The sequence below is a fragment of the Aspergillus alliaceus genome, assembly GCF_009176365.1.
Source record: "Aspergillus alliaceus strain CBS 536.65 unplaced genomic scaffold BDW43scaffold_4, whole genome shotgun sequence".
NCBI classification, from domain to species: domain Eukaryota; kingdom Fungi; phylum Ascomycota; class Eurotiomycetes; order Eurotiales; family Aspergillaceae; genus Aspergillus; species Aspergillus alliaceus.
This window is the reverse complement of record NW_022474687.1, coordinates 764,623-780,718: the sequence shown is the minus strand read 5'-3', so window position 1 is coordinate 780,718 and position 16,096 is coordinate 764,623. Positions and strand designations below refer to the sequence as shown.

At 47.6% G+C, this 16,096-nt stretch overlaps 6 protein-coding genes across 6 annotated transcripts; 4 read left to right on the top strand and 2 right to left on the bottom strand.

Annotated features, from left to right (window-relative positions):
- The first annotated feature begins 424 nt into the window (after positions 1-424).
- On the top strand, positions 425-3,598 carry BDW43DRAFT_263125 (GcvT family protein). The gene has a single exon (XM_032040513.1). It carries the CDS (start codon positions 651-653, stop codon positions 3,186-3,188), a length of 2,538 nt encoding a protein of 845 aa, XP_031904982.1. The 5' UTR covers positions 425-650; the 3' UTR covers positions 3,189-3,598.
- A 1,152-nt stretch (positions 3,599-4,750) lies between these two features.
- Positions 4,751-5,530, bottom strand: BDW43DRAFT_153412 (uncharacterized protein). Its single transcript, XM_032038486.1, has 2 exons — positions 5,263-5,530; positions 4,751-5,199 (listed from the first exon to the last, which is right to left on the bottom strand). Exons 1-2 carry the CDS (start codon positions 5,484-5,486, stop codon positions 5,037-5,039), a joined length of 387 nt encoding a protein of 128 aa, XP_031904981.1. The 5' UTR covers positions 5,487-5,530; the 3' UTR covers positions 4,751-5,036.
- Positions 5,531-7,215: 1,685 nt separating this feature from the next.
- Positions 7,216-9,082, top strand: BDW43DRAFT_263123 (cytochrome P450). Its single transcript, XM_032040512.1, has 4 exons — positions 7,216-7,467; positions 7,523-7,722; positions 7,785-8,780; positions 8,840-9,082. The coding sequence occupies exons 1-4, from the start codon at positions 7,260-7,262 to the stop codon at positions 8,957-8,959; spliced, it is 1,524 nt and encodes a 507-aa protein (XP_031904980.1). The 5' UTR covers positions 7,216-7,259; the 3' UTR covers positions 8,960-9,082.
- A 594-nt stretch (positions 9,083-9,676) lies between these two features.
- Positions 9,677-10,614, top strand: BDW43DRAFT_297080 (uncharacterized protein; the record flags this gene model as incomplete). Its single annotated transcript, XM_032044318.1, has 4 exons — positions 9,677-9,812; positions 9,870-10,003; positions 10,056-10,281; positions 10,406-10,614. 4 exons carry the CDS (start codon positions 9,677-9,679, stop codon positions 10,612-10,614), a joined length of 705 nt encoding a protein of 234 aa, XP_031904979.1.
- Positions 10,615-11,687: 1,073 nt separating this feature from the next.
- BDW43DRAFT_306831 (uncharacterized protein) lies at positions 11,688-12,494 on the top strand (the record flags this gene model as incomplete). The annotated part of the gene is made up of 4 exons (XM_032046116.1): positions 11,688-11,872; positions 11,933-11,966; positions 12,017-12,267; positions 12,323-12,494. 4 exons carry the CDS (start codon positions 11,688-11,690, stop codon positions 12,492-12,494), a joined length of 642 nt encoding a protein of 213 aa, XP_031904978.1.
- A 151-nt stretch (positions 12,495-12,645) lies between these two features.
- BDW43DRAFT_297079 (uncharacterized protein) lies at positions 12,646-13,515 on the bottom strand (the record flags this gene model as incomplete). The annotated part of the gene is made up of 5 exons (XM_032044317.1): positions 12,646-12,757; positions 12,839-13,140; positions 13,192-13,242; positions 13,285-13,328; positions 13,365-13,515. The coding sequence occupies 5 exons, from the start codon at positions 13,513-13,515 to the stop codon at positions 12,646-12,648; spliced, it is 660 nt and encodes a 219-aa protein (XP_031904977.1).
- Positions 13,516-16,096: the final 2,581 nt, after the last annotated feature.

Here is a 16,096-nt window from a genome sequence, read left to right as displayed (position 1 = left end):
GGAGAGAGGGACATAGGTTCCTAAGATAAGCAATCCATGACTCTAGGGTGCATCGAATGTATATGTATATCGTACAGCACAGTATGTTTGGAGATAAGAAGGATAAACATAAGGACATGAAATTTAAACCTTATTAATAGATTGTGATTGCACTATCTATGATATGATGGGACAGAGATTCAATATCTGTATCTCTCATCACCTACGACTTTGAGGGTGAGCAAGGTATTGAGCCCCATGGGGCAATACAATCCATATGTTGCTAAACCCAATACGAACACTTGGCTGAAAGGGGCTAGACCGGGCTGGACAAGTCTATTCCTGAAGCGGCAATGCTATCCATTGTGGGGAACGTGACTGCGGATGCCACTAAACTAGAAGGGGCAAAAAGGAACCCATGACCATTCATGGTAAACTTCACCCTTGTTCACCATCCAAGTTATCAGTCGCGATCGAGAACCATGGGCAAGTCCCGACCGCTTCCCTTCGGAAATAATACAAACTATGCCTTATCTCGCACGCCCTTCCGAGGAAGAGGCGGGGAAGTGACATGATAATCATGTTTCCCGCCGCTCATCGATGATTGTCTGCAAATAAATAGCTGCCTCCTCTCAACAGGCTGGAATAGCGAATCAAGAGGTTTTCTCATCATGGATCCCACACACAGAGTTGTTATTATTGGGGCTGGTATCGTGGGTGCTAATCTCGCTGACGAACTGGTTTCCCGCGGATGGAAGAACATCACTGTCGTCGAGCAAGGCCCTTTGCATATGCCGGGTGGCTCGACGTCACACGCTCCCGGTCTCGTGTTCCAAACAAATGCCTCCAAAACCATGACACATCTGGCCCGGTACACTGTCGAGAAGCTACTTTCTCTTGACTGTTTCAACCAGGTGGGTGGTCTGGAGGTGGCGACAACCCCTGAGCGGCTCGAGGAGCTTAAGCGGAAACACGGTTACGCCTCGTCATGGGGAATCGAGGCGCGCCTTGTAAGCGCCGAGGAATGCCTCCAGATGTATCCTCTTTTAAATAAGGAGAAAGTTCTCGGAGGCATTCATATCCCAAGCGACGGCCTGGCACTAGCGGCTCGCGCGACACAGCTGCTCATCGAACGCACGCGCAATGCTGGAGTCCGCTACCTTGAATTGACACCCGTTACCGGCATTGAGCGCGCAGGTCATCGAGTGACAGGAGTAAAGATCCCCACTGGGATTATTCCTGCCGATATTATCATTTCCTGCGCTGGCTTCTGGGGTGTCGAGTTAGGTGCTATGGTCGGCGTACCGATCCCTTTGCTTCCGCTAGCGCATCAATACGCGAAAACGACGGCTGTCCCCGCTCTCGTTGGACGTCACATTAACAGCCTTCCAAATGGACGGAATGCAGTGCGGCCTATACTACGTCATCAGGACCAGGATCTCTATTATCGCGAGCATGGGGACCAATACGGTATCGGCTACTACGGCCATCGTCCCATGCCAGTTGTCGCTGCGTCATTGGGTTTAACCCCTAAACATGTTGATGAGCAAAATATGCCGTCCCGGCTAAAGTTTACCAGCGAGGACTTCGACCCAGCCTGGAAGGAGACTCAAGACTTGTTGCCTGCTTTACGGGAGACGCAAATCGCCGACGCTTTTAATGGAATTTTCTCGTTCACGCCAGATGGTGGACCTATTGTTGGACAAGCACCAAACCTTGAAGGATTCTACGTCGCTGAAGCAGTGTGGGTTACCCATTCGGCTGGTGTCGCGCGAGCCCTAGCGGAGGTGCTCACAACGGGCTGGTCACAAATCGACCTCTCCGAGTGCGAGCTATCTCGTTTTGAAGAAATTCAACTTAGCCGTGAATACGTGAACGAGACATCACAACAGAACTTTGTTGAAATCTACGATATCATCCACCCATTGCAGCCGAAGGAGTCGCCTCGGAACCTTCGACTTAGTCCATTCTACAGTAGAGAACGAGAGCTAGGCGCCGTTTTCCTCGAGCTTGGAGGCTGGGAGCGTCCATTCTGGTACGAGGCGAACGCAGAGCTGCTGAAGTACCTTCCGGCGCAATGGCAGCCTGTCGAGCGGGACGCCTGGTCGGCACAGTTTTACTCGCCTATCGCCGCAGTAGAAGCGTGGAAGACACGCAATGCGGTAGCTATGTACGACATGACATCATTTCACCGATTTGAGGTTTCAGGACCTGGGGCGCTCGACCTGCTCCAACGGTTAACTACCGGTGATATTACTACAAAGCCTGGCACTATCACTTATACCCTACTGCTCAACGACCATGGAGGGATTCGCAGCGACATTTTTGTTTCAAGACTGAGTGAGGATGCGTTCCAAGTCGGTGCGAATAGTGCCATCGACCTGGAATATTTGGTCCGAGAGAGTCGCCGCCAAGGGCAGCACGCTCCGAGCCGGTGGGCGCAGGTGCGTGACATTACTGGCAGCACCTGCTGTATCGGACTATGGGGTCCTCGCGCCCGAGACGTCATCACCACAATTAGCACAGACGATTTCACTAACAAAGGACTTCCTTATTTGGGCGTCAAGCGTGCCACCATCGCCGGTGTCCCAGTCACAGCCTTGCGGAAGTCATATGTCGGGGAGCTCGGATGGGAGATCCAGACCAGCGTCGAGTATGGCCAGAGGCTGTGGGACGCTATTTGGCAGGCAGGAAAACCACATGGGCTCATCGCAGCTGGTCGTAGCGCATTTAACGCCCTGCGGTTGGAGAAGGGCTATCGAACCTGGGGTTCTGACATGACTACCGAACACAACCCGTACGAAGCAGGCGTTGTTTCTGCTATCAAGACGGACAAAACGGTAAACTACGTTGGCAAAGCTGCGATTCAGCGTGTCTCTAGACAGGCACCAACAAGACGACTGCGCTGTCTCACCGTGAATGACGGCCGTTCCATCGTGCTTGGAAAGGAACCAGTATTCTACAAAGACAAAGCCGTTGGGTACGTCACGAGCGCCGCATTCGGTTATACGGTTCGCAAGCCGGTCGTGTACGCCTGGCTGCCCTCTAATGTGGCCGAGGGCCAGATTGTTGAAATTGAATACTTCGGGCGGAGGATCCAGGCCACCGTCACGGCCGAGCCATTATACGACCCCCAAATGAGCCGACTATATGCAGATGGCTCATCCATGGCACCTGAGTTCCAGAAGCCCTTGAAACATCTTTTATAAGAATGCGACGACGACTCAAGTGGATGATGATGATGTGATGATTAGCGCTGTTTCTACTAGTTTCATTGAAATTTGGACTTGTACATGGGATCGAAACCGGAAGGGTAATGGCAAGGCTGTTTGTGGATTATCAATAGAACCTACGCATGAGTTGGGCGAGCGTTTTAGACGCTTCATTGGTATTTGCTTCTGTTTACATGCGAAGTTAGTCTTATGTGACCATGAAAATTCCAGCGTTATGCATTGATATGACATTATTGAAGTTTCCGACTTGGTAGACGTTGCATCGCAGTGATCCTCCTCGAGTATCAGACCTAATGTAAGCCCTAATTGGGGGGGGTATGGCGCTCCAGGAGCCAAACCGAGCGCTAGGGCGCCTTAAACGAATGTATTTTCTATGATGATCCCATCCCACAAAAGCCTTGGTATGCTTTATTTAGCGATCTGCAGTCTCATAAAGTCAAATGAAGGCTACGTGTTCCGCGTCTCCATCCCAATGAATAGGTGGGGGCGGAGTCCACCTGTCCTATTTTAGGCACAGAGCCAATCTCCTTGCACAGGTAAACTACATATAAACACCGTTAATAGCAAGTCTTTCCCAAAGGAACGGTGATTACGATCAACATGCGAAGGTCTGGCCAAACTCCAACTAGGCAACACGCTCAACTCAACAAGCGCTCTCGGGTGTCTTTGGCTTGTGATATCTATCGCGTCCGCAAGTCACCGGTAAACTTGCTTGAAACCATAGACGCTACAACCATAAGCTGATAATGACTCAGTGCGATGGCACCCGCCCCAGCTGCTCTTCCTGTACGAGTTTGGCCTTCGAGTGCGTGTACACCACGCCCACCCAAATGCAGAACACCATTGCCCGGAAGGAGTTCGTGAAACCTGTACCGGATCAATTACCGAGGTACCTAAATGGAGCTTACTTTGCCACAGGTGCTTTCAAGCCCTCGAGGATCGTATCAGGAGCGTAGAAGAAAACCTAAATACCTTACAGACTAGTCTTCAAGCCCTGTAAATTCAGTCGCAGACACCCAAGCTCACAGCTCAGTGTGCTTCGAATAGCAAAATCACTACTTCTCAGATATTGCGACTAACGGCCCTTGTCCATGAGGGAGATCCAGGACTCCTCGATACAGTTCTCTCCTATTAGCAATACCTGACTACTACGTCAAGCTTGAGCTACCCACAAATCATGAATGCATCGATACATCTACAACCGTAGATAATAGAACCACTGACATTAGTGTTTCTTGTCTGAATTCAACAATGTAGTTCAGCGTAGGGGCCATCCACTAGATGATATGGAGTTCAACCCCTCTGTTACGATCGAGGAACTTCTAACGTTAACGAAATGGTGCGGAGATCATTCCTATTGATGAATGGCAGCTATTCACTAGACAAGAGCTCTACAGCTCTCCCCTTGGACAGGGACAGGGCTATTCCTAGAACAACCGAGCTTTCATTTTCAGTCTGTTCATAATAGAGATTTCTTAATTTTAGATCATCGATAATGCTTATTCTTGATCATGTTCCCGACGGATCTTCCCATTCTCCCACAATCCCCACGGGATCGATGACTATCAGGATTAAGGCTGGATATATTCAAATATATTCACGATGCAATACCATGACATAGTTTATTGTACAGCGTCTCAAAGACCAGAAATAAGAAGAATAAAAAGCCCATTTCAAGCAGAAAGGTGAACAAAGTAAAATAGAAATTGCTTGCTTTAATCCCAAGCGTAGCTAATGACCACTATATACGTCGAGAATAGCACACACATGCAAGCGCTCGTAAGGATAGAAAGATAGTCCGAAGCCTCAAAGCATCAATAGCAACTACACACCAATAAACTCCCTTAGCTTCTGCTCATCCAAGATCTCCCCCTCAACCAACTTCCCCGTCTCCACAGTCTCCCCATTGACGCGCTCATACCGCACCAACGCCGGGATACAAGGGATCTTCCAGGTAGTTCTGTAAACATTCTGCAGATCCTTCCATCTATGGCTCAAGTAAGCAAATACCTCAAGTTAAGTTCCTAGAGAAAAAACAAAGAAGTCTTACTCAGGCTTTTGTCCAACCTCAACTACGGCGAGTTCGGGCGCGTTGGACGGGGAGAAGGTCCTTTTGAGAACTGGCCAGCTGGCACGGACATCTGGACACCAGGATTGGCCGGTCGCGGGGTCATCGGAGGTCACGAACACGATGAAGGCTTTTGCGTCCGCACCGTCTGGTAGAGAGAGATGCTTTGCTGAGCTGGGGAGTTCGAAGTCAGTGATTAGGGGCATTTTGGCTGGTCTAGATTGAGTAGATCAGAATGTTTGGTGTGTCAGGAAAAGAATTCCAAGAAAACGCCGTTTTCTTTCTTTGATGTGGGGCGGCGGGGGGGATGTTGATGCCTTAACTTCCGGGCATCAATATGAGAGTGTATAAAATTGAAAGCTTCTGCTGTACGATTTACGAACACAACAAGGGGACCAGAAGTTCTCCGACTTGGATTAAGTTGGGAAGTTTCATCAACGCTGGAAGCGGTCTTGATCTGCAGAGACGCGCGGCGCAGCAGCAGCAGCAGCAGCAGCAGCTTATGCGGCGTTTATGGATGTAGTTATCGTCCGGCCCTTGCTATATGATCATCATTACACAAAGATGGTTGAAGCCGGTCAGATACACCTCATGTATTGAAAGTGGCCATGTGATGAGCACTGGTAGTAGTACGTTAACTCTGCATCTCCCTCCATCCTCACGTCGTACTAACAGATCACTCCCTCGTAGTAAGTAGTAGAGAACAATAAGCGTGATGGCTAGCTGCACTGGGCGTAGAGAAGCGTAATTCCTTGGTGTATGGCTAGAAAAGATCGTTTCGGCTTGACTCAGCGCTGAGGATGTTGTCCATCGGAACGTCCCGATGCCCTGACAATCACAGTTATTAGCCCCCCTACACAATGTCCTCAAGTATAAAACATAATTTGTATAATGGAGCAAGGCTGGCATGTGTGATAAACAGTAGCAATGGATTTCCAGGGAGCATGCCTCAAGGATCAATGAATTTGGGGTGGTAGCGACTCAATAGGCGTCAAGATAAGGGTCAATACACATATGAAATTAATCTTTGTAGCGATAGGATTGTTAGATTTCATGTTTATTAGTCATTCAGGGGGCATTGCGCAGCAACATATCAAGGATATGTGTATAGTAGTAATACTTATAAAATTCAAAGGTCAAACCCATATTGATCGGACTATGATGGCGGCTGTAGTTCTATCAGCGACGCAGACGCATTCCTGCAATATGTACAATATGTATCTATCATGCTACTAACTCATCTGAACCCCGTGAAGGATTTATAGTTGCAAAAATTAGTTAGAGCGAATAATATCATATAATTTTATCTGTTAATCTTAACTCCACTTAGTAGGAGAGTGGGCCCGGGTTTCCGTTCTCGATTTACTGATTTATATGAGCCAAGCGGTACTTCACCGACAAAAAATTATACAACGAACTATCGTTTTTCTTCATGGATTTAACAGCATTTGAGTTATTTCCATTTTGAGGCGAGATTTCATGGTTACCTCCATCGGAGGTATAGAGATAGAAGATAATTCATTCTACTAGAATTAAATGCCGAAAGTTAATGTTAATTAGAAGAAAAACGTTTGTGACCCACTCGCCTAACAACCACAAAATGATCACGTTCAGCTGTTCAGGATTGGAAAGACTGTGCGAAAAGGGATTACAGAAATTCTTGAGGACCATACAAAGGGTCTTGTTTAAATTAAGGTCTCAAATAATCATGACGTGGCGAGTGGCGATCATTCCTCTGAAGAAAGTTTCTCCAGTCGGAGTATACTATCCTCCAACGCTTCCTTCCGGCGAATAAATCTCCCTCAATTATATTTCTAAGATTTGTCAGAATGGTGGGTTGATCACCGTCGTGTAAGCGAGGCCCCCACCCTTATAAGAGCCAGCATATATTGGAAGGATTCGACCATTCCATTACCCCGTGCGTAGACGAGTAGTCTTTCTTCCCCTCCCGCACGCACAGTTCGCCATCTTTGTCGAGGATGGGGATAGTCGATTTATTCTTAGAAATCCGCTGGCTCATCGCCGGCGGTCTATTTACCTTCTATATTGTGAAAAAGATACAAACGTATAATCGTCTACGTCACTTCAATGGCCCAGTTAGCTGTCGATTCACCAATTTCCTGCATACCAAGGCGGTCCTCAGCCTGGAGTGCGAAAGATGGTATAAAGAAATGAATGACCAGTACGGTAGGTAGATTCCTCGTTGGCAAGGCCGGCAGGCCAGTCTGATGGGAGTCCGTAGGCTCGATCGTCCGCATAGGCCCAAATGCACTCCTCACTTCGTCGCCGGAGTTATGGATACACATGAATGCTGTCCGGTCACCGTATAAAAAGTCCGACTGGTATTACCACACTGCTCGGTTCAAACTGGGCGAAGATAACGTCTTTACTGAAACGAATACCGAGAAGCATGATAGGAGGCGAAAGCAGATGTTGATGGGAGTATGTCTTCCTCAAGACCATACTCGTTCCATTAGCTTATCTGTTTTTTTTTTTTTTTTTAGTATTCCGGGAAGGAAAACCTGTCGCTGGAGTCCGACATCGATCTCCGAGTGCAAGACTTTTTCGATCTAATTCGCAATCGATACTTGTCCACCGAAGACAACCCGAAGCCCATGGACCTCGCGAAGAAAGTGCAATACTTGACACTGGATGTGATCAGCACTGTCGGCCTGGGGAAGAGCTTTGGCATGCTGAAGACCGATACTGATGTCAATGAATATGCCAAGTCAACAGAAGAAGGACTCTTGCTAGCGAACTTCCTCATGGGCACGGGTCTGCACTGGCTCACGCAGACTCAATGGCTCGGGAAGTTTCTCGGACCATCCACCAATGATTCGACGGGCTTCGGGAAGATGATGGCGACAGCTGAACAGATGGTGGCAGAGAGACTCAGGAGCCCAACTAACTCGAAGAGTGATATGCTGGCTTCGTTTATCAGGCATGGACTTACCGGTGACGAACTAACGCAGGAGGCGTTTGAACAGATCTTGGCTGGATCCGACACCACCGCGTCAGGGATCCGCGGTATTTTCCTCTCCCTCTTTACAAACCCGAGGGTTTATAAGAGGCTGCAAGCTGAGATCGATGATGTGGTCCGGACTGGCGGGCCCCTTTCGCATGGCATCATCTCCGACACCGAAGTAAGACGACTCGAATACCTGCAAGCGGTTATCCGGGAAGGATTGCGGATCTTTGTGCCCGTCGTCAACATCTTCGCTAGAGATGCACCTCCTGAAGGCGATGAAGTAACTATTAACGGAGAGTCTGTCTTTATTCCTGGTGGTACTTGGATTGGATATTCTGCGCTTGGTATGCATCTCAGCAAAGCCACCTATGGGGATGATGCGGAGGTCTTCAGGCCAGAACGGTGGCTGATTGACGACAAAGACCGTCTGGCAAATATGACCAGAGTTAATGACCTAATATTCGGATATGGTCGCTGGAAGTGTCTCGGACAAACAGTTGCGCAGCTTGAGATTGGCAAGATCATTTTTGAGGTAGACAATACCCCTGAATACAGTCATTCCCTACAAACTGACTTTTGTTTTTTTTTAAGGCACTGCGTAGCTTTGACTGGGCACTTGTCAATGCGGAGAAGCCGTGGTGTAAAAAGAACGTCCTTGGACTCTTTGCCGTGACCGACATGTGGGTTACAGTAACAGCGAGACAGAAGTAAGACTATCCTATGTCTCAAGATATTGGCGTGACGTGGTGAAGGAATATCAAATAGGTAGTTGAGGTATAAGCTAGTAAGCTAGTCCCACATGTTTCCAACAAAGCATATATATATATCACCCGATCACTGTCGTTTGTCGGTGATTATAGTAGGCTAGAATGATATGTATCTTTTTGGAATCTGTTCGCTTACAGTAACTCCTAGACAAAGGACAGGCGGTCTGGACGCTAGCGAGAAGAACCACGTTTATTATAGATATCGGGTAGGATAGTAATGCTTAATTATGAAACTTTGTTAGCTAAATTAAGGGCTCAACCGGGAGTGTCCGCATGTTTTCGCGGCAACGTCGGTATGTTGGGGAACGAACGGGACGATATTATATTCCTGCCTGTCAGTCCGGAGATAGGCCGGTAGGGATAGCCGTGCTTATCAACTTTTTCGATTCTATCTAGAATTGCCTAGAGCATAGCCCTGCCCTTAGAGAGCAGCAGCTATTGAACCCTGTGCCGAAAGAAACGGAGAAAGTATGGAATCGCCATGCCGGTTGAACGTACTCTCTGACCAAAAGTTATGCGTAAAGTAATGCCTACCACTTTCTGCGGAGCAATCGTCCCACCAGGTTTCCGTTCAGGATATAAGAGCGAGCAGGAAAACCTACATTTTGCCACATAACATGCAATCTACCCTCTCGAAAGCTATTCCAAACCATCAACGGACATGCGCTTCTCTTCTTCGGCCTTGTTCAGCCTGATTTTCACGGCTAGCGCCCATCTCGGACCACACACCGAGCCCTCCGATACCCAAATCATTCACAAGGCTGCTCTATCTTCCCGTTGCATGAAGGATGTCGTGCGTTTCAATGAGAAACGCTAGAAGAGGGGCTTCAAGCCTGCTCTTGGCAACGCAACAGTCCCAATCCGTACGCAAGCGCCCTACTATCAAACCTTCCAGAACGATACCTGTATTTTCTCCCCCGAGATAACCGCAGGGCCCTGCTACTGGCCGCACTCCTCAGCCCTCAAACGGGATATGACTGAGAACCAAGTTGGCCAGCCACTCTGGCTCGACATCGGTTCTGGATATGGCCACCTGCAAGGGTGTCATGGCGGATCTCTGGCACTGTAACGCTACCGGAAGCTACTCCAGCTTCAGCGCCCTTTCACCCAATACCCCGTTTCCGGAGCTGCTTGCAGAACAGGGCAAGAATATTTCCGACTTAGTAGTTGGAACGACCGATCTGTATACGGACTCTGAGTCTTGGTTGCGAGGTACGTACCCGACTATTGAGCATGGGATGATGCAGATGAAGACTATTTTCCCAGGTGGGTTGATCAATATTTCCACCTCCAATTATAACTACAACGAAGCTTCAAATCAAACACTAATGTTTATATATCTTACAATAGGGTTCTACATCGAGCGAGCGATCCACATCCACGTCCCAAGAGGATGCCGACTGGACCTTTCGGGAAATCGGAACACTCGTGCTAGAGAACATGGTCAGCACAGGACAATTGTATTTGGGCGAGGAGCCTGAAGCAAAAATCATGGCCATGGACCCTTATGCCTCTCATACGGAAGTCAAGTGCACTAGCAAAGCGGAAAATAAGGAATTTTTCCAAGGGCATGGCGGAACGGATTACCCGGTCGTCTGAGTTGTGCAGGTCGATGAAAATGGCCTCGCGAAGGGCTTGGTGGGATATATTACTATCGTTGTTGATAGCACGGCTAGTAGGGATGATCACTACCTTGCTGCGTAGACTACGGCGAGTCGCGTTGAGGCTTAGAGGCGGTTGATTGGAGAAAGTCGGTATTTATAACCTAAATTTTACTGCACTCGTTCACGCCAAAGTACATTCTTGTCTGTAGCAAGCTTCTCATAGTCATTGAATAAGTCTGAGATATGAGGCTAGTATCGTTCGGACTATCTCACTTCCAACGTAGTTTACGTATTCACATCTGAAATAATACGGTTAATGCAGTAGTTTTAAAAAGCCAGAGGACAACAATATTACATAGATATCATAGCCTATAATCATTCGACACGCCGGGTACAGTTCCATGCATGCTCGCCACAGTGAACAACATGAGTATTTGCTAATCACAGATCAGCTAAATCAGAATGAGCTATACACACACATGATAGTATACGAATGAAGTCTAAGTTAGATACTTGTTTATGTTTGATTGAGTGACCATGTAAGTAAATGAAGTCACGGATTGCTTGACGTTAAGCGCGGTTAGATTTGGCCGTACATTTAGATCCGTATTTTACGAGATCATTATTCCCTATAGTGTCTTTGCCTAACATCGAAGAAGAGAAGAAAATCTTGAGAATAGACGTTGAAGTGGCAATGGCCAAGTTCAAGGCGAGTCGATCCGTTATTTAAATGCAAGGTGGATGGCAAGGCTACAGAAACGTAAGGCTAAGCCCAGCATCGTCAGAGTACACCGACACGTATGTCCTATTCTAACCGCAATTAGCAAATGTCATGCACACTATAGACGATCGGGATAGTTCAAGCGAATAGTATAGATGACCCACATCCAATGAATCACGGCCACGACATCGCATACCAGCAGATCACTCACACATTAAATTCTCCTTCTCTCCCAGCTTCTTTAAAGGCCATGTTCATCGGCAGATAGTTTTTATACACTCCTCTCCTACTGTCTGATATCTGTTGTGTCCGTTTAGCTATATCAACTAACTCCGTCGTACGATAGAATGGAGACCCTGTTAAGCTATGGTGTCACATACCTAGCGACAAACAACTCCACTCTGGCAACCCTTGTTGCTGCTTTCTATGGGCTCTTTCTCAAACGAGCCCCCCAGCGTCTCACCATCCGCGCCGTCATACTATGCCAATCATCGGGGCCTCCGTTGGCAGAATCAGATATTAACGAATTCCTGTGCAGTATTCATGGAAAGGATACCTGCAATTGGATATGTACTCACTCCGTCATAAACAGACAGTACGATGGACCAGCCAAAGAAGCCATTAATGTATGCTCTACGTTTTACCTTCGTGAAGAGTGGTTCTTAACGAGTCACAGATAACCATCGAGCACGAAAGTATGCTCTACGATGATTCTCTACGGGATCTCCCGATTCGAGATATTTGCCGTAAGCTCGCTGGCTTACATAGTTTTAAAGGGCATTGCCTCCGAATCGTGCCTGAGAGAGCAAGCGAGGACATAGATGAGGTTGGTCAGTTGTTTGGTTGTTGCCTCATATTGATGCATCTGAAGGAGTTCTATGAAAATTACTTGGATATTGCTCCTAGTCACGGTGGACCGAACATGAAGTGAGTGCTTCACGGGATATCTTGCTCGTTGAACATGGCTGGCTAACCTGTATAGTGAGGTTTCACGTCACCTCCAGCGGTTCAATAAAGAATTCGGGCCATATATCAGTATACTACCAAATGACCAGACTGTCGAGATTGTTAGAGGGTTTGATGATCCGCGGCTTGAAGAGATGTTCAATATGCTTATTAAGAGGAATAGACGGAATACTTTGAGAAGGACATGAAGATATGGCTATAAAATTATACAAATTACTCGGTACAAGACGTTTAGTGCTATATATAATACGGAATCCTCTACGATATGTATCCAAACGCTAACTACCATTAATGCTGAGTAAGTGTAAGGAGTTGAGGTTACGTCGCCCATCGCAACAGCTAATTCCCAGACACTTGATACGGCCAGAGCTTCGAGAATAACATCTTTTCGGATTCGTCTTGCCCCAACCCGATGGAAACATCATTGAACTTGCGACTATTGGCACGGCAGCTTCATAATCCTCGGGTGCAATCATGCCATCAATAGGTAGCACATTTTTTGGTCGCGAAACAATGCAAGCATCTGTCCGACACCACCGATGTTTCTTCTTCCTTGGAATGAAGCTCAATGTCTGTTCTAGTGAATTGGAGTGGACAGAGCGACTGATCATGTCGAAATATCCCTTCCCAATGGGCGACAAGCGCAATCAGTGATTGTGGAAAGAAGAATAGATCCCAAGTCTCCCATAAGCCAATTACCAGCCAGACAGGTTGCCGCATGATAGGGACTCTCTTCTGCGAAAGTACGACCCAGTGGCCTGACGCGCGTTTGGGCATTTGGGCCTTGTAGTATTTATGCCTCGTCTCACTCTCTAGACCATCCTCGATCTTCTTCTGTTCTTCTTCGCTGAGTGAGCCAAAATCCTCAGGTCACTGTGGAACGACCCAGCCTTCCCGGATATGTCTGGAGTGTCGAAACATCCTTGGAATCCCAGACTGGTAAAAGAGGGGAGCAGCACAGGCCGATTACCAGCCTACGATGTTGGTAATCTCGTAAGTACTAGCATCCTCTAAAACATTGTCTAGATGAAGGTCTGGATGCCATAGAACGTTCGTACTTGCGGCTTCGTCTTTAGGTGAAGGAACTAGATAAGACGCCACCTTCATGTATTGAGGAAGAAGCGCAAGTCCAGCTCCACGGGTCTCTTGCTCCTCTTTAGACTGGTAGTGGTTCATCCTATGCTTGGCATGTGATTTGACCCACGCCATTTCGTTGCGTCCTAATGCTGGGGCGTATTAGGACGGTTCAAGCCCTGTACGATAATAGTTAGATAAGTTAGTTAGATATAAGAAGTACACTAGACTCAAAAGGCCCACTGCCTTCCCGAATGTGGCTGGTACTCACATAATAGTGGCGATTGTAAGTGCGGCTGCCCTACCGGAATGGTCGACATCGGCTCGACTCGTACTGGATGCAAACAGGACGAGCACCAGACGGCCTGCTGCACAGTTGAAGATAGGCCTGGCAGGGCATTCACTTGTATGAACCTGTATAATACCCGCCAGTGGGCTCAATACCGTCGATTCGACGAGGGCGTTTGTAGCGGACCCAAGATCACTGAGCTACGAGCCTTGGCAACCGGTAGTGGAGACATATATTGCTATCCTAGTGGTTTCATGGGCCTTCATTGGCCTATGTACCATTTGACACAGCGCATGTACTGCTCCGACATTGAGGACAAGAAGAGTTGACTCGTAAATTGCGAGTGGGTTCGACGCTTGGGGAACGGTATCCGGGGGTCAACGCTGTGCCTCGGGCTGCCCCGCGGGTAAGATGCTGGTAGCCATGGACAGTTACAATAGGGGATGTTACAGTAGTGGTGCTCGGACATACTGCTGAGATACTGTTTCATGCCAATGTAGAGATCTCAGCAAAGCGCCTTCAGGCGTTCGCCGAGGCAGTGTACAATTGGCTGCCAACCGTCAAGAGATCGCTGGAGAAGCCGTAGTCTAACTGTCTGTTCGATGGGCTGTCTACGCTTATTGGTGAGCGTACAGAGCTGCAGCAGCTAAACTAAATGGGCATGGCTGACCACTTCAAGGCATATCCTAAAGCATGGGCTATCGTGCGATCTGTTCCCCTGGACTCGCTGGAATATGTCCTATCTCGACTATACGTCCATCTGCCTCAAGACCCAATATGGATAGTTGAATTCGCAGTTATGTTGAACGAATTGGTGGGTAACACTGAGAGGAATAGTCTGGTGGTGACGAGTACACATTATAGTTTTTGACTAAACATGCTGTCTTATGTTACGGCAGCTTTAAGAATTGAAAGCTGTATAATTAATACTATAATATATCTATGTTAGCATTAATAAAGGCTATACATGAGAAGCGAAGAAGAGAGCATAGAAGAGAATTTAGGGTGTGTGGTTATAAGTGACTCATCTTGACCATAGCTTCCACTCAAGACCCCGTAGTCCGGCTACACCAAGCAAACTATATAAACCGCGTTCCTCCCTCCACGGGTACCTTCAACCCTGCTACTCCACTGAACCTGACACGACGCCGCACGACACTAAATCTACACCCCCCAGGCCGTCCTCTCCAGACAGTAATGGCTCACTGTTCCACCGTAGGTCATGGGCCGAACCCTGAACCCACCTTGAATTCCCACCAAGCGAGTCTCTAGAGGACCGAGAAACGGATTCAAAGAAAGAAATGGATTGGATATAATATGATGAAACGATTTCTCCAGCGATATGCATTCCGCGACCGGTAGTGGCCTTGGGGCTATTATATCTATCGCACTACCTATAAATCCGATAAGGACTGGGTAGCTGCCCTGGCCAAGGTTGATACCTACTTCGTGAGCGAACTATATTCGCACAAGGATGGCATTGATGCAAAATCTGAACCGGGACCGGGGCAGCTAATTGCTTTTAAGTTGGTCTGCGAAGGCTACCGGAATGTTATTATAGACGATCCCCAGCTTGACGGGGTTGGTGCCGATATCATCCTCAGAAAGCATCGCGAGTGGGCAGCCAAAGTTTGAACCTCATTTTGTATTGCGATGGATACGCCGCGACCATCGAGCCCAAAATCATGGTTACCCATCGGCGGAGAAGGCCCGCACTAAGATGCTACCCTTGGGAACGCGTACCGTATCCGTAGCAAGCTCTGCGGGCTTTGCAGAGAATTGTGTCAATACATTCAACGGTGATCGAGCCTCATAGACTAGGCAAGGAACCCAATTATTGTTGTGTTCAGTGATCACAGCCGCTTCACCGCGGGCTGTTTGAACCAAATACTTAATAACGGTTAGCTATAACTGCTGGTGGTGCTTTATGTGTCAAAATGCTGGAATTATAATTGATGTTATGTGAATACAAATACTTATGAGGCACTTAATCAATGGGTACATTACTCCGGTGAATTAAATTTATACTCATGGGATGCACGTATTTCTATACAGGTCTCATCAGACATGTTCCCCAGACTTTACTAACTCTGTAGGAGACATATCATACATATATACGAGCACAGAGTGCAGTTGCTCAGCGGCCTACCCTTTTAGGAAAATGAAGAATAAAAGGTTGCCCTTGTGACTTCGTCATATTGGAACGTGACATTCACGGCCTACAAATCCTGTCCGAGAATAAAATGCTGATGACTGATTCGAGCACTTCGGGGATTAATAGATCTTCGAATTGCGGTAGACTCCATATATGTGAAGAGTTGTCAACTTCCAAATTTGCGAGCCCCATTGCCTACAACCTACGAAGTCATTGAGTGGTAAGGTACCATAGATGCAACCGCTGGCACACTTGCTTTATATCATATTTCT

Excerpts from the sequence above, each read along its gene's own strand:
- BDW43DRAFT_263125 (XM_032040513.1), top strand. The coding sequence starts at position 651 with ATGGATCCCACACACAGAGTTGTTATTATTGGGGCTGGTATCGTGGGT.
- BDW43DRAFT_153412 (XM_032038486.1), bottom strand. The coding sequence starts at position 5,486 with ATGCCCCTAATCACTGACTTCGAACTCCCCAGCTCAGCAAAGCATCTC. Across the intron at positions 5,200-5,262 it reads GAGGTTGGACAAAAGCCTGA|ATGGAAGGATCTGCAGAATG; the intron begins GTAAGACTTCTT and ends CTTGAGCCATAG.
- BDW43DRAFT_263123 (XM_032040512.1), top strand. The coding sequence starts at position 7,260 with ATGGGGATAGTCGATTTATTCTTAGAAATCCGCTGGCTCATCGCCGGC. Across the intron at positions 7,468-7,522 it reads AGAAATGAATGACCAGTACG|GCTCGATCGTCCGCATAGGC; the intron begins GTAGGTAGATTC and ends GGGAGTCCGTAG. Across the intron at positions 7,723-7,784 it reads GAAAGCAGATGTTGATGGGA|TATTCCGGGAAGGAAAACCT; the intron begins GTATGTCTTCCT and ends TTTTTTTTTTAG.